A 17,414-nucleotide genomic window follows, 5' to 3' on the forward strand; every position below is an offset into this window, starting at 1 on the left:
GGGGTGCCTGGGTGGCTCAGTCGGTTAAGCATCTGCCTTCAGCTCAGGTCATGATCTTGGGGTCCTGGGATCGAGCCCCGCGTTGGGCTCCCTGCTCAGCAGGGAGTCTGTTTCTCCCTCTCTCTCTACCCCTCCCCCCAGCTTGTGCTCTCTTTCCCTCTCTCTCTCAAATAAATAAAATCTTTAAAAAAACAAAAAAAACATAAATAGCCAATAAACATGTGAAAGGTGCTTAACACCTTCAGATACTAACGAAATGTAAATTAAAACCACAATCAGAGTAGTATAATATAACCACTTTAGTTTGGTAGTTTCTTTAAAGGTTAAATGTAGAATTTCACCATATGACCCAGCAATTCCACTCCTAGGCATATATCCAAAAGAGGTGGAAATATACGTCCACACAAAACTTGTAAATGCATGTGCATAGCAGTACTATTCATCATAATCAAAACATGGAAACAATTCAAATGTCTATCACCTGATGAATGGATAAACAAATGTAACCATGCAGCAGGTTATTATTCATCCATGAAAGGGAATAGAATATTGATAGATGCCATGAAGTGGATGAACCTCCAAAATGTTATGCTAAGTGAAAGAAGCGAGCCACAAAGACACACATACTGTGCGATTGCTCTGTTTTTACAACAGCCCCTGATCTGCAGGGATCCTGGCCTACCATGTATTGGTGCCCTGTGGAGTTTTATTTGATGAAATTTTACCTTAGTGTGATGCTATTGATCTATGTTGGCACTTGAAATAAGTAACAGCCCTATGAAATGTTTTATGTTGTGCACTATGAGTGTTTCATGTGAGGAACTGTGCTGTGTATTACTCAAGTGTTCTCTTTATGGGTCCTCTTGGGAGAAATTACTGTCTGGCCTTAGTTCCAAGAGTAGTAGTTTTTCCTCAAAGGTGATTGATCTTTTTATCTTAGGAACCCTGGATAAGTGGACCTAATGTTTGTCTTTATAGTGTACTTTTTTTAACTTTGATTTATTCTGTATCTCTACCATTGTTCTACTTTTCACATCTTTACATGTATTTTCCTGTGTTATATTTCATATATCCTTATCCTTTGAGATAAGGCAGGAGTTAAGTATATACTGGCTGTTTGGTCTTAGGAGTATAGACTGTGGTGTGAGAGAGTCCCTTTGTGGACCATATTTAGCTCTTGATTCATATTGTGCTTTGTCTCAGCTAACTCACCCAGGTCTTTTTTGTACAAATTTGTATGGATTCCAGTCTCTGACTATCTGTTTTTGTGTTGTTGATTTTTCAGACCCAGTTGAAAGCTTTTTGTTTGTCTGCAATAAATATCTAGGAGAGTATAGCTTATTTATCCTCTTCATTTGTAGTTCTTCTAGGATCCCTTTCAGCCTTATCTAGAGATTTAATAAGCATTCCTCCCAGAGGTTCATTCATGTGTTGATAAAAATGCTGAACAGGCTAAAGCTGGCAGCAGAGACCTTCTTCCAGACTACCGTTGGTTCCCGAATAATCTTCAACCAGCAGTGACCACCCAGTTCTTCTGTCACCAGCTCATATTGCTGTCTCTTGTGCCTACGCATACATAACGGGGCTTTTTAATACTGTACTCAGGTTGTTTCCTGATTGAACAGGGGCTCCATTTTGTTTTCATTGTCACAATTTTCTGACCCTTGATTCTTTTTTGTTTTTTATTTAACTGAATTAAGATACAGTCTTACATTAGTTTTAGGTGTAGAGCATATTGATTTGACAACTCTATACATTACTCAGTGCTTACCACAGTAAGTGTAGTGACTGTCTGTCACCATATATTGTTACTGTAGTATTATTGACTGTATTCTCTGTGTTGTCCTTTTCATCTCCATGACTTATTTTATAACTGGAAGTTTGTACCTTTTAATTCCCTTCACCTAGTTCATCTGTCCCCGTGCCTACCTCCCCTGTGGCAACCACCAGTTTGTTCTCTATATTTAAGAGTCTGTTTGGTTTTTTGCTTGCTTGTTGATTCATTTGTTTTGTTCTTTAGAGTCTACATAAAAGTGAAATCATATGGTATTTGTCTTTCTCTGTCAGACTAACTTCACTTAGCACAATACCCTCTAGGTCCAAGTTGCAAATGGCAAAGTCTCATTCTTTTTATGGCTGAGTAATAGTCCATTGAATATATCTACGTACCACATCTTCTTTATCCATTCATCTATTGGTGGGCTCTTGGGTTGTTTCTGTATCTTGGCTATTGTAAATAACGCGCAACAAGCATAGGGTTACATGTATCTTTTGAATTAGTGTTTTTGCTTTCCTTGGGTAAATACCTAGTTGTAGAATTGCTGGATCATGGTATTTCTGTTTTTAATTTTTTGAGGAACCTCCATACAGTTTTCCACAGTAGTTGCACCAGTTTATATTCCCACCAACAGTGTACAAGGGTTCCTTTTTCTTCACATTCTCACCAACACTTACTATTCCGTATCTCTCTTATTTTTTTGTTTTAAGATTTTATTTATTTATTTGAGAGAGAAATAGCGAGAGAGAGAGCATAAGCAGGGAGGGGAGAGGGAGAAGCAGGCTGCCCGTGAGCAGGGAGCCCAACACAGGGCTCAATCCCAAGATCATGACCTGAGCTGAAGAGAGACGCCCGATAGACAGAGCCACCCAGGCACGCCATCCTTATCTTTTTGATACTGGGCATTCTGACTAGTGTGAGGTGATATTGTGGTTTTGATTTACATTTCTCTGATGATTAGTGATGTTGAGTATCTGTCAGCAATGTGTATATCTTCTTTGGAAAAGTGTATATTTGGGTCCTCTGCCCATTTTTAACTGGATTGTTTCTGTTTTTGGTGTTGAGTTTCATAAATTCTTTATATATTTTGGCTATTAACCCCTCATCAGACATCTTATTTGCAGATATGTTCTCTTATTTGTTAGGTTGTCTTTTTGTTTTGTTGATGGTTTCCTTTGCTGTGTAAAAGCTTTTTATTTTGGTGTAGTCCCAGTGGTTTATTTTTGCTTTTATTTCCCTTGCCTGAGGAGACATATCCATAAATATGTTGCTAAAGGCAGTGTCCAAGAGGTTACTGCCTGTGTTTACTTTTAGAAGTTTAATGGTTTCAGATCTCTCATTTATGTCTTTAATTCATTCTGAGGATATTTTTGTGTATGGTGTAAGAAAATGGTCCAGTTTCATTCTTTTGCATGTAGCTGTTAAATTTTTCTAGCACTATTTACTGAAAAGACTCTTCCCCATTGTATATTCTTGCCTCCTTTATCGTAGATTAATTGACCATGCAGGCATGGGTTTATTTCTGACCCTCGACTTTTTTGTTCACAGCTATCTGCTCATTACCTCCGAAAAACAAAACAAAACAAAATCCTCTGTTCTGTCTGAGCAGAAACTTAGCAAAGAAAAGCCTGCTTGCAGAAATTCCCAGTTACTAGGGTTTCTTTACCAATTTCATTGGCTCCATAAATACTGGTTGTATTTCCTACATCTATATTCATCCAGTAAGTCTTTATTGAATAAATGAATCAGTTTTAGAACAGGGGATGAAACTGCAGATGTACTTACTGGAAGATGGAATGTAGATTTTAAAAATCAAGAGTCTTGGTTGGGTCTTTATTGATTTGAGGCTTTCCCCTTTCTCGTGTCTCATTGAAAGTTTTTGGTCATTTTTTTTTATAAACATTATTGCTAATGTTTGAAGTTAGAAGTATTCTATTTTATTTTTTACTAAATATGTGATTTTAAGATTTGATGTTTTTATAGTGTTGCATTTATTTTTATGTTGATTTTATGTGCAAGTAGATAATCTAAGTTGTATTGAGAAAGAAGGAAAGCATCATTAAGTCTGCAAGATTTCAATTTAGTTTCTACTCTTTTGGTCTGCTTTTATTATGTAGGGCCAAGTATATTTGCATAGATTGATTTTAATGGGATAAATTTTTATTATAAATTGAAAATGTAAAGTAACACTTAGAAAAATTATGTAAATTGATGAAAATTAGTTCTCATCAGACTTTGTTACATATTAATACATCAGAAACATAACTCCTTAAATATAACACATATTTATTGCTGACCTCAAGAAATAAAGGAACTCATTTCTTGAACCCACAGGAAGAGCTATAGATGTTGGACTGGGTTCTTTATCTAGCAAATTAAAGTCTTGAGTTGTTTGAACTTTCTGCTCAGTGTGAATACTCAAACATGATTACTTCAAATTCAATAGTAGTAGAATACAAATGATTAAGGATTTTATATTGCACTGATTTTTTTATTCCCTTTTAGCAATAGATAGTTTTTCTGAGTATTTTATGTGAACCCCAATATATAAAGTACTAAATCTGTGCTGCTTGCGTTGGAGTGAAGACGGCAGGGATTCAGTCATCATCTCCTCCATGACTGTCACCAACTTGGCTTCTATCTTCTGTAACGTCTCTAGAGGACCCCAGTGATGCCCAGGGAGCCTCAGGGTGAATGGTTCTCAGCCATGGCCTTAGGGGCTGGACAGTAGTCTCTTCATTTAGAGGGTTGCTTCACTTTAATGCTGTTCTGAGGATGTGTTGCAGAGGCACATGGGATATCGACAGTCTAACAAGGCCTTTTTCACTTCTTCCTGTGATAAAGCCTCTTAGGTGGATCTTAGAGCTGCTATATAAGCCACATTTATTTCTGCATCAGGTCTGATCAACACTAATGAATAGCATTTTGTGCTAGGTTCTTGTAGATTGCGTGGAACATTTTAAGAATCCATACAGTTTACTAACCTTTGTTTTTGAAATTGTGTCCTCAAGTGTGCTACTGTGGCAGCACTTCCCGAGATGTGTTATGTGGAACAGATGTAGGAAAGTCTGATGGATTTGGAGACTTTGGCTGTTTAAAGATATGTGGCAAGTAAGGTTTTATGTTTTTCTCAGTAAGAATAAAGCCATATTTTATGCAACAATTATATAACAGTCTGTTGTTTTTCTTTACAGGGACTTGAAATGTGGGAACCATACATGTTCTCAAGTGTGCCACCCTCAGCCCTGCCAGCCGTGCCCACGGCTCCCCCAGCTGGTGCGCTGTTGCCCTTGTGGCCAAACTCCTCTCAGCCAATTGCTAGAACTTGGAAGTAGTAGTCGGAAAACATGCATGGATCCTGTCCCTTCGTGTGGAAAAGTGTGCGGCAAGCCTCTGCCATGTGGTTCCTTAGGTAACCAGTAGGCGTAAAGTTGTCTTTAAAAATATATAAGCAGAATAGTGTTAAATTTCAGTTATAGTATCAGAGGCTTTTGAAAATATTAATGATAAAATTTGTGTGGGCATTTTTTCTTTCCTCCTCAAAATATACTTATGAAAACTCAAATATGCCCAAGTGATCTCTCCTTTTGCTTCGGCTATTTTATTGCCACCTCAGGACAGTTGCGAGATACTATTCCATGTGGGGCCGGTGGGGGTTATAATTTCTCTTAGTAGCCTGCAGTAGTATGAACACCACATATCCTTTTACCAGTCCAGGGGTCAATGAGTGTTTAAAGGCATTTTCATATAATAGGAACATGTTAAATGACTGCGGTTGAGATGTTTAAGAACTAAAATGCTAAATATAATAAAACTTTAGCCATTGGAGTACTCAAGAAATACTTTCTCTATAGCTGAGTTTCCCATTTGGTTGAGGGTAAGACTTTCTGAGCATCATTTTGGAAGGCAGTTTTTTAAAACTTGCATTTTCTTCTTTCTTTAAACAGAGGTTACTGAAGATAATTTCTTTCCTCTTTATTGACTCAGAGTCATCATTTTCCTGAACCTCAGTTATTGTATTATGCTGGGTACAGTGATGCCCTTAGGGCGTACTCAGGTTTCTCGGGCACTTTCCCCACACCAGTGTACAGTTTTAATTGTTTTATCTACTTGTTAAAGCTTTTGGGTGTTTATTTTCCTGTCATTGCTTTTAGTGTGCCTGTGTGCCTACCATTAATGACGCTCCCTTTTTTCTGTTCTGTGGCTTCTGATTTTTTGGATATAGAAACCAGAAAAAGTTTGTTGGAATTAGCTATAAAGTAATAGTCTGAGTTCTGAGACAGTCTGAGGCAGTCCTTGGGGAATATACCCGTATAGTTTTGCAATGGCTTGGCACCTTCTCTCCTGGGTGAGTGTTCAAAGGCTGTGTATTTAGAAAAATGGATGTGGGCAACTGAGTCTGTATAAGAGAGGTATTCCTATAACTAATTGTCAAAGCTAAAATCTTTAGGTTTGGTTTCCATGTTTATTGAAAAGAGAGATTTCATATTTCTTCCAGATACCAGCAGAAACTGGTAGGTACACCCTACCTAATTATTTTTTATAGTTTGACTTTAAAATTGTGTATAGAGGAGAAATGCTCTTTTCTCATATTTTAATACATATTTTAACTGCATTAGGAAAATCAGTTGTCTGTTGGTTCTCTTGCCTACTGTAAAAATGTATCTTCAGATAAGCTCTGTAAAGTGGAGATCAGATGACTTCAAAATCAAGAAGGATAGTAAAGGTCTTCCCTTTTCAAAAAGCTCATGGGTCAGTTTTGTAATAATTTCATATATGATGACCAGAAATCCCACTGTGGGGCTAAGATATGTTGGCAATCAGAGAAAGAGGAAATGTGAAATGGGTAGTGCAGGGGGACTTGAGCAAGAGAAGGATAGTAATTGTCTGTATAAATAGGCCCAGAGGGTGGGACAAGACCAGATGAAGGGGTGTGAGGGTAACCACTGTACCTCAACAAGTTTTTAGTCATGGAAAATTTGTAAGGAATTAGGCTGAGTCGGATTGAGAGCTCAAAGACAATCCCATGGCTAGTGAAAACAATGGCTGTCAAGTTTATTCAGATCTGGCTTATCTGTAGAAAGCTTGCCGAAATCTTTTAGTAGCTCACTCAATAGGAATTTCCATCCTAGACAGATTGCTTTAGTATGAGATACTAGGGAAAGTTCTACTTTCAGGATGGGAACATGAGCTGTGTGGACCCATTCCCCAGCAAAACAAGCAAAGCTAGGGAAAATTATTACAAAGCAATTACTTAAAGTTTCTGGAAATTGTCCTATGGGCATACATCAAATGAACTATTTGTTAAAGAAAACCTAAAATTCAGTAAGAACAGCAAGAGTCTATGTTGTTTAAGTCACAGTCCACTCCCTTCCTTCCACCCCGAGCTCAGCTTAACAAAAGCTCTACTCAGGATAGGTGTGCCAAGAAGATAGGGCTGCCTCTACCCCTAAGCTCCCTACCATATTTCACAGGGAGGAGCCGACTGCCAGCATTTTTCATCCCCTCTAACTCCAAGTGGAAGAGGCTAAATTTCTGGTAAGCACAGCTGAGCAGTCAGGGGCTCCTTTTCATACAGCCCCACCCATAAGTTGGGAGTTCGTACCCCAGTCACAACAGGCTAGACTGTTGAGGCCCCAGTCATCTTCACCCCAGCTCACTTTTAGAGCAGAGGTTCTACACTGGGAAAAACAAGCCAAGAAAACCAGAGGCTACTGTCCCACTTAGCACCAAGAGTAAGTGACTGAGACTTTTCCCAGGGGGAAGGTAGTCCATAAGAAAAGAGAGCTACAAAGTATTCCCCCAAAGGAACGGACTTTAATTTGAAACACAGTAGAGAAGTTCAGACCTAAAGGCCCTTTAAAAAATAATACCTCTTCTTAATTAAGGGCAGTAAGCTAAACTGTAAGCCAGCTAGTTCAGCAGAAAGAACTAGGGAAAGAGATAACTAAGAGGAGCCCTTCTGAGATCAGAACAAACTATACAGACTTGACTCAAAGACTGCCCCTGCCCACATTTCATTGAATCAGACTGCTGAGCAATTTGTGCCCAACAGAGAGAAAGTAGAATGAAGAAAAATGAACAGCGCCTCAAACAAATGCAGGGCACTTTTAAGCACACAAGCATATATGTAATGGGAATACCATAATAGTAGAAAGCAGAAAAATATTTGAATAGCTGAAAACTTTTCAAGTTTATTGAAAACCATTAATCTATGTATCCAAGAAGCTCAGCTTATCCAATAGGATGAATTCAAAGAGAGCCACACCTAGTAAAAAGCTGAAAGCCAAGGACAAGGAGAAAATCTTGAAAGCAGCAAGAGAAATATGACTCCTCACATACAAGGGAACCCCTATAAGATTAACAGCAGACTTCTCATCAGAAACAATGGAGAACACCACATCACAACAAGAAGACACTGGAATGAACTATTCAAAATGCTGGGGGGAAAAAACTGAAGCTTCTATCCAGAACTATCTTTCAAAAATGAAAATAAAAACAATTCATTGCTAGGAGATCTGCTTCACAATAAATACTAAAGGAAGTTCTTTGGGATAAAAGCAAGTAAACCCAGATATAAATTCAAATCCATATGAAAAATCAAAGAGTAACAGCAATTACATAATTTTAAATGATAGTGTAAATGCATATTCTTTTCGCAACTGACTTAAAAAACAATTGTATAAGATAATATGTAATTGTATTGTTAGGCCTATAACGACGTGGAAATCTGTCTGACAATAAGAGCACAAAGAGGGTGGGTGGGGTCACAGTTGTACTGGGGTAAAAAAGTGATACCAAGTGGTAACTCAGATCTGCAGGAACAAATGAAGAAAACCAGAAATGGTAAATAAGATGATAAATACAACAAACTGTGAATGTATGCTTGCTGTCCTTTTCTCAGCTTTAATAGAAATTATATGAAGTAATATAATAATATATTATTGGGTTTGTAACATGTAGACATATGTATAACAATAATAGCGTAAAAGAGAAGGGAGAATAGAGCTACATAGAAGTAAGACTTCTATATCTCACTGGAATTAGATTAGTATAAATCTGAAGTAGATTCTGATAAAATGTATCTGGTAAGCCCTAGAACAGCCATTAAGAAAATAACCCCCCTAAAAATAGTGAAAAATACCATTAAAGGAAAAAAATGTTATATTAGAAAATATTCACTTAATGCCAAAGAAAGCGGTAAAGGAGGATTCGATTAATAAAAAAAGACAGGAGGCATACAGAAAAGTAAAAGTTAAATGTTAGCAGGTATAATTCAACTGTATCTATAATAATGTTAATGTGAATAGATTAAACTATTAGAAAGCAGAGGCTGTCCAACGAAATTTTTTTAAAAAGCACAAGATCCAACTATGTGGTATCTTTAGAAAACAGACTTTAGAGTTAAAAATAAAATTAGGCTGAAAATAAAAGGATGGGAAAAAACACATCATTTAAACAGCAGCCGTAAGAGGCTGTGACTGATCCCCAAGGGATCCTTGAAACGGAATTTGTCCTAAACCTAGTTTAGGAGAATAAATGGCAGATATCTTATCACCAGATAGTCACAGAGCTAGAGTCAGTGAGATTATGGATCATGGTTTCTGATTGTTTATGATCCCCAGATTTTCAGAGTCAAGAATACTTCAGTAAAGTCATCCATGGCTATAATTTTAAGGATATCCACGTCTAACCTTGAGACTTGAGACGTAAAGAAAGGAGTCAGAAGATCTGATTTTTGACTTAGGGCAAAGCATTATGGACTCCAAAGGATATTCTTTGCCAGAAAAGGCCCCGCCTGCCAGATGAAGGGAAGATAGGGGAAGAGGCATTGACTACATCATTTTTCCCTCAACTCTCATTCTGGAGTTGCAGGGCATAGAAGTAGAAGACCAATATGTCTAGTGAACTTGGGAGTCTGAAAATGAGTACTTGCAGTTTTCATTCCTAGCTTTTTTCATTTTTATTGAAGATTTCATTCATACCTGTGAAAAGCTCTGCCATGAAGGAGACTGTGGACCATGCTCTCGTACATCAGTTATTTCCTGCAGATGCTCTTTCAGAACCAAGGTAAATCGTAAAAAATGTTAGAGTTGTTATCACTCATACCTTTTAAATTAATGATTACGGGATGCGAGGAATCAAAATAACTTAATAATGTTTTGTTCCTATCATACTACATATGATTCATTTAATCCAGCCAGTGTATGCTGACAGCAACCAGGGGCTAGTTGTAGGGTAGGTACTGGAGGTGGGGGGGAGTAGCACTCTAGGCTCAGAGACCAGTAATGGGCCTAAGGCAAGTGTACAGATAGCTCTACCAAATACAAGTGTGATAATGCTAGATGCTAGTGTAGAACAAAAGCACTTATTGCAAGGAGTTAGGTAACTAAGAAGTTGGAGAGAACATAGTCCACAAGATCGCCCTCATTCCTGATACCCACTGTAAGAGTTTAGACAACTGCTGAATTAGAATAGTCCATAAGACCACCCTAACTTCTGATAACCAACTGCAAGTCCAGTGTCCCCAAGACCACCCTCAGGGTTTGATAATTCACTAAAAGGACTCAACAGAACTCATTGAAAGCTGTTAGAATCGTGGTTACAGTTTATTACGGGGGGAGGATCCAGATTAATATCATCCAAAGGAAGAAACACGCAGGGCAGAGTCCAAGAAATACCAAATATGAAGCTTCTAATTGTCCTCTCCCTATGGAGTTGGACCAGTGTTACTTTCTCAACATCAGTTGGTAATAATATGCATGGAGTATTGCCAACCAAGAAAGGTCACCCAAGCCTGGGTGTTCAGTTTTTACTGAGGTTCCATTGTGTACACATGGTTGACTGCCCATGTGGCTGATCTCAGTCTCCAGTGTCACCAGAGGTCTATGGTTACTGTATGGACCCAAGTCTCCACCCTGACGTACATTATTGGTCTTTGTGGTATAGCCAGTCCCCACCTTAAGACTTTTCAGTATGGCCAGTCTGTACCCTAAATTGCGTTACACTGTGTGGTGACCCAAGGCCTCAGGCAAACAGTGACACTCCTATCAGGCGTGATATTCCAAAGGCTTAGAGATTACCTCCCAGAAGCCAATGGCAAAGGCCAGACCGCCCTTTCAAAAAGGTTAATTCTTAACTATACAAGTGTTTTGTCAATTTCTACTTCCTGCCCCAGGGCAGTTTTGATTGGACTTTTTGTTATAAAAGGGACATCTAACCATTTTTACCATTCCTATGCTTATAACCAAAGGCAGGAGCCTTGATGTGGAAGTCTTTGGGTAATCCAACTTGGAGAACATTCCAAGTATGATCAGTCCTCTCTGACCCACTTTCAGTGCATATTCACCACTACCAAGCTCAAGGTCTGGGTAGCTTCTAACTTGCAAATGATTCTGAGGATGTAGTTCATAAATTGGGAGCTAGTTTATTAGGTAAGCTTTAGAATAAAAATGTAAAAATAATGCAGTTTACATTTGGCAAAAGTTGTATGTGTGTGCAGTTCTTTTCCCTGAAAGAAACTGCAGAGTACGTGGGACAGTAGAGATATTTTGAATGTCAGCTACAGGACCTTGAAGACTGTGAAGTACTGTGATCTAGTAATCACAATTTTAGTAATACCCAGAGGTGCTCTTTGTGACCAAGAAGCACCGGCAGGGTTGGGACGCATGAGCTAGAAATGGTTACTGTCAGTTTGCTTCTTTCTCCACAGCAATCCCATTCTCTGTGCTTTTTTGCTTCTCATTCACTGTCCTTCCTCACTCCCTCTAATAGTGGACCCCATGGCAGTGAGTGTACTCATGAAAAGCTTTGTGTAAATAGAATTTTTGCAAATAAGTTTTATTCTAAAATTGCTGTGAGCACTCATTAACAGTATGAATTTTCTTGAAACCTCTGGCAGAGTGAAAAATCTCTTTGAAACTGTTGATCATTACCTCATTGTTTAGCCAAATTTTTCATGAAATGTCTTTTGTAATGAATGGGCTTTTCCATCTTTTTCCCTTTTTTTTTTTTAAATTAAGGTTTTATTTATTTGAGAGAGAAATAGCGAGAGAGGGCATGAGTAGGGGAGGGACAGAGGGAGAGGGAGCCTGACTCGGGAGCTCTATCCCAGGACCCTAGGATCATGACCCGAGCCAAAGGCAGACACTTAACCAACTGAGCCACCCAGGTGCCCCTGGAAGTGAGTTTTCTAGATAAGTAAAACTAATTTCTTAAAGCTTCAAAGCTTTGGTGGGAGTCTTTGAAAAATTTATGCTGTATCTTACTACCTCTTACAAAGAGTACTGTATTTAACTTTTTGTTGGTTATTCATACTGATTTTAGGGACCTATAGGAGCTCTGCCTTTCCCTGAAGTTGTAGATGCCACTGTAGCATGTCATTTCTACTCTATAATCCAGTGTTTGCATTAACTGGAACATTCGCTCAAGCAATTTTCACGAGGCTGCTCATGAAATTTCTAGAGAACGTATGGGGAACTTTTCCTTATCATCCAACACAACCAACTAATTTATCGAAAACATCTTTCTAGCTAGAGTCTTCCTTTTCTTAGACCTTTTTACTTCTCTTTTCAACTCTAGTAGCTGCCCCTTTTTTCAGGGTCATTTTCACTAAGAAAAAATATTTTTATCATTTTGCTAGTTTCTGAGTACATAGCAACCTGTGAATGACATCAAAGACAAATTCAGACGTGGATGCTGGGCAGCCAAACTCCCTCTCCCCCAAGTGACTGACATGCTCCCACGCAGCTGCCTCTCCACACATTATTCAGGATCATGCCTCAGCAAGTTACACGTGATCTTTGGGGTCATTCATACATAATTACTACAGTAATACTCTGAATGCCAGAGGACTACTCTATTCTACTTTGCTGCATTTCACCAATGTCAGGGCTGCTCTTAAGTGTGTTGAGCTCTTTGCCTCTGGTACCAGATTGTTACATATTTTCACTTTTTCTGCTTTTTATGGCTTTTTCTGTCTACCCTTGCCAGGCAGTTATTTTTCTTTGCTTTCTATACCTTTAACAGCCCCTCTTTCCATTCAGCTTTTATAATTCCTAATCTACTTTGAATTAGGAGGCCAGACCACAGAGATTATTACAGTTATATTTATATGAAGTGTCAGTAAACCTGGGGCCCTGTTGTCAGGAAAGCATATTAAATACAGGGACTGAGCTAACCTAGTTCCAGATGGATAAAGTTGGTGAATAAGTGGCTGCCACAGAAGTACAGGATATTTAGGATATACCTGTTATATTTAGCATTATTCTATAATTGTATTGTTTCATTTATTCCTAAAGGAGTTACTGTTGTCTTTTTTTCCTTTTTTCCTAGGAGCTTCCGTGTACCAGTCTCAAAAGTGAAGGTATGGTTGGGAAGGGGCAAGAGGGAACATTCTGGGATAAAAGTAATTGTTCTCTATCTTGATAGGGGTTTGGGTTATGTATTTGTCATAACTCAGTAAAAGTACACTTAGAATTTGTGCATTTCATTGTATGTAACTTTTACCTGAAAAGAAAAGTAAAAATCATAAACTGAATTCTAGTTAATGATGCTAAAGTTAGGGTAAGTGTACTCATATCTGCAGCTTTCTTTGCAGTGCATCAAATATTAAGATAAATTGATTGGTAGATAGAATAGGTAGATATGTGAAAAAGTGATGGTAGAATCTCAGTAATGGTATATGGATATTCACTGTAAAGTTGTTTCAACTTCTTTATATGTTTGAAAATTTTCATAATAAAATGGCGGTAATGGGGGTGAAGGTGAATAATACCTAATGCAGCAAACTTTACACACTGACTCTGATGCTTGATCCCCATAAGGCTCGATTCTGTTGCATACCTGGAACAGCCTTCTTAACCTTGAGGACTACAGTGTCCTTTCTTCCTTTGTCCTTGATCCTGACATTCTGTGCTGTTAAGATTCTATCCTTTGCTAACCATTTCATAGTCTTTTGTTTAAGCCACCTTAAAACCTTTCTGGAAAGCGACAGAAGTTAAATAGAAGTTAAATGTGTACAAAATAAAAGCTCTTATTCTGGCTAGGAAGAAAGCTGTATTGGGTTAGGATGCTTTTGTTTGCGGGTATTAAAAACCCAGGGAAAAGTAACATCAGTAATAAGGGAGTTTACTGTCTCACATAGTAGGAAGTATGGAGGCAGAACAAGGCCCGGCTTGGTTAATTCCAGCCTCACTGATTGCAGGACACCAGGTCAGCTTCTCTGATTTTTTTGGTTTTCCCCTCATGGGTGGAAGTTAGCTATAGCAAGTCCACACATCTCACCCAACAACATCCAAAGGAAAGAGATTCTTAAGCTTCCCTTCCTTCATTTTTTTTTCCCCAAGAGAGCAAGTGGGGTGGGGGAGGGGCAGAGGGAGAGAGAATCTTAAGCAGGCTCCCCACTGAGTGCAGAGCCCAACTTGGGGCTTGATCTCACAACCCTGAGATCATGACCAGAGCCAAAATCAAGAGTCTGATGTTTGACTGAGCCACCCAGTTGCTCCAAGTTCCGCTTCCTTCTTAAGAGCAAGGAAAACAGTCCTGAGAGGCTCTCAGTACACTTTGTATCACATGCTCCTGCCTAAACCAGACATTAACAAGGGGAATGGAATTAACAGGCAAATAGACTATTCTGCATTCACACCTTGAACCGAGGAGCACATGGGCACCCAATTTCTGAAAAAAATTAAGGCTCTGTAGCATTAAGAAGGTGGAGAGTAGCTGTTTGGGAGGTAGCTAGAAATATCCGCCTTAAGCCCACAGTCAAAATTTTGGTTATTAAAAACATAATTTGAAAAAATTACATTAATACACTTTTTAAAGTAAAAAAATAAAAACAGTGTAAAGTAAATAGTGAAAATATACCCTAACCTGATTTTCCCCTCCTAGTTCTACTTCCCTGATGAAACTGTTATTAGTTTGTTGGGTATGGGTCTAGATCTTTTTCTGTGTTCATATAGATGTATTCACGTGCCCGTTAGTTTTGTTTTTTCTTCTAAACTTAGGTTTCTACTAAGCATGCTGTTTGCAACTTGGGTTTTTTTTTCCCTCAGTAATATAGCAAAGACATTTTTCCATGTCAGTGTATATAGCTCTCCCTCTTACAGGGTATTCTATATGTGGGTATTCTATATGTGGGTATACCGCAGTCCAGTTCACCATTGCCCTTTGGGTGGTCATTCAGGCTGTCTCCAGTTTTTCCCCATTACGAATAATGCAGTAGCCATCTTGTCTGACGTTTTAAAACTTTATGATGAAATATTGCAGCCATAAATGAAAGTAGAAAGATTAGTATAATAAACCCTAAGTACCTGTCACCCATCATCTGTTATCAACATTTTGCTCTCCCTTCCCTACTTTTTATTTTCACTAGAGTACTTTGAAAACAAATCTCAAACATTATTTCACCCATAAAAACTTCAGCACCTAGCCCATTTTTAAAAATTGAGATAAAATTCACATAACGGGCCCCTGGGTGGCTCAGTCGTTAAGCGTCTGCCTTCGGCTCAAGTTATGACCCCAGCATCCTGGAATCGAGCCCCGCATTGGGCTCCCTGCTCTGCTGGGAGCTGCTTCTTCCTCTCCCATTCCCCCTGCTTGTGTTCCCTCTCTCGCTGGCTATTTCTCTCTCTCTGTCAAATAAATAAATAAAATCTTTAAAAAATAAATAAATAAAATAAAATTCACATGACATAGAACAGGCCATTTTAAAGTATACAATTCAATGGCATGTAGTAAATTCACAATGTTGTGCAGCCATCATCTCTGTCTAGTTCCAAAACATTTTCATCACCCTAAGAGGAAACCCTGTTTTCATTAAGTTTTCACTCCCCATTCACTCCTCCCTCAAACCCCTGGGAACCACTAATCTGCTTTCTGTCTCTATGGATTTACCTATTCTGAGTATTTCATATAAATGGAATCATATAGTATGTAACCTTTTATGCCTGGCTTCTTTCACTTAGCATATTTTCAAGACTCATCCATGTTGTAGCACATATCAGTACTTCATTCCTCTTTATGACTGAATAATATTTCACTGTATGGATATATCACAATTTATTTATCCATTCATCTGTTGACAGACATTTGGGTTGTTTCGATCTTTTGGCTATTATGATTAGTGCTACTGTGAACATTTGTACACAAATTTTTGTTAAAACACCTGTTTAAAATTTTTTTGGATATATACCTACAAGTGAAATTGCTGGATCATATGGGAATTCTGTGTGTAATTTTTTAAAGAACTGCCACAGCAGTTTTCCGTAGCAGCTACATCATTTTACATTCCCATCAACAATGTGTGAGGGTTCCAGTTTTTCCACATTCTCTCCAGCACTTATTTTTTGTTTTGGTTTTGGTTTTTATGTGTTTTCTTATTATAGCTATCCTAAATATATATGAAGTGATATTATGGTTTTGATTTGCATTTCCTTAGTGACATTGAACATTTTTTTATGTACTTTGCCATTTGTAATCTTCTTTGGAAAAGAGTCTAAGTCCTTTGCCCATCTTTTAGTTGTGTTGTTTTCAGTTCCTGTTTTTGAGTTGTAAGAGTTCTTTATGTATTTTGGATCCTAGACCCTTATAGATAGATGATTTGCAAATATTTTCACCCATTATGTGGGCTGTCTTTTCACTTTCTTAATGGCGTCATTGGTGCACAAAATCTTTTAATTTTGATCAAGGCCAATTTGTTTTTTCTTTTGTTGCTTGTGCTTTTGGTGTCCTAGCCACTTTTTTTTTTTTTTTTTTAGCCACTTTTGAAATTATGTAGGTAGGAATGATTCCTTAAGATAGAATTACCACTGAAATTTTTGATAGATGCATATGTACACCAAAAATTTATACTCCTATCCACTGAGTGTGCCTTGTTCTCCACACCTTCACCCATACCAAATATTAATCAGTCTTCCATTGTCTTTTTTTTGACAGCCTGACAAATGGAAAATCTTTTTACATGTGTTTTCACCATAACTAACTCATTTACATTATTACATTTGTATTTCTTCAGCTTGTAGTCACTCAAATATTTGTTGAATGAATGTTCATATCCTTTGCCCTTTTTTTTTCTTTTTAATTGGCCACAGCAGATGCTACATTTATGTGTGATAAGCGGTGTAACAAGAAACGGTTGTGTGGACGGCATAAATGTAATGAGATATGCTGTGTGGTAAGTGGACCTATCATTAGGTACAGTCAGATGCATTCATCCAGGGGCAGGGCATCTAGAAGCCTCAGCTGTCTGGAGTGCAGCCCAGATTTAGAAATCACTGGGAGGGGCCCCTGAGCAGCAGTAAGAGAGCTGCCTAGAGAGACAGGCCTTTTTAGGCCTAACCCAGGTCAGCCTGTGGCAATATGGGAGAAGAGAAAGAAGACAGAAGGCCTCAGGCTCCAGAGCCCAAGATCACCAGATGAGCATACAGTCCTCTGCAGGGGATTATGTGCTGTCCCAAAACACAGACTGGGCTGGTCTTAGCGATTCAGGCTTTGGGTTTCACATACAATGTGGATCAGGTCAGTAGGCAAAATGAGTAGGGCATTTTTGAAAGGAGCAATTTTCAGTTATCTGAAATAATTCACTTACATGGAACTTAATAAAGGAAGCATTACCTGGCAGTAATGTGTTGCCATG

At 38.3% G+C, this 17,414-nt stretch overlaps 1 protein-coding gene across 4 annotated transcripts in view; it reads left to right on the forward strand.

Annotated features, from left to right (window-relative positions):
- Positions 1-17,414, forward strand: part of NFX1 (nuclear transcription factor, X-box binding 1) — a 72,290-nt gene that overhangs the window by 31,762 nt on the left and 23,114 nt on the right. For 2 of the 4 annotated variants that reach the window (XM_026506376.4, XM_057313516.1), the window contains exons 8-12: positions 4,789-4,888; positions 4,972-5,189; positions 9,750-9,847; positions 13,112-13,142; positions 16,873-16,952. In XM_026506376.4, the coding sequence (XP_026362161.1) occupies positions 4,789-4,888; positions 4,972-5,189; positions 9,750-9,847; positions 13,112-13,142; positions 16,873-16,952 (527 nt within the window). Of the gene's footprint in view, positions 1-4,788; positions 4,889-4,971; positions 5,190-9,749; positions 9,848-13,111; positions 13,143-16,869; positions 16,953-17,414 lie in introns of all 4 variants that reach the window. The other 2 variants (XM_026506375.4, XM_057313515.1) reach the window with 1 other exon arrangement.

Source organism: Ursus arctos, unplaced genomic scaffold (assembly GCF_023065955.2).
Source record: "Ursus arctos isolate Adak ecotype North America unplaced genomic scaffold, UrsArc2.0 scaffold_18, whole genome shotgun sequence".
NCBI lineage: Eukaryota > Metazoa > Chordata > Mammalia > Carnivora > Ursidae > Ursus > Ursus arctos.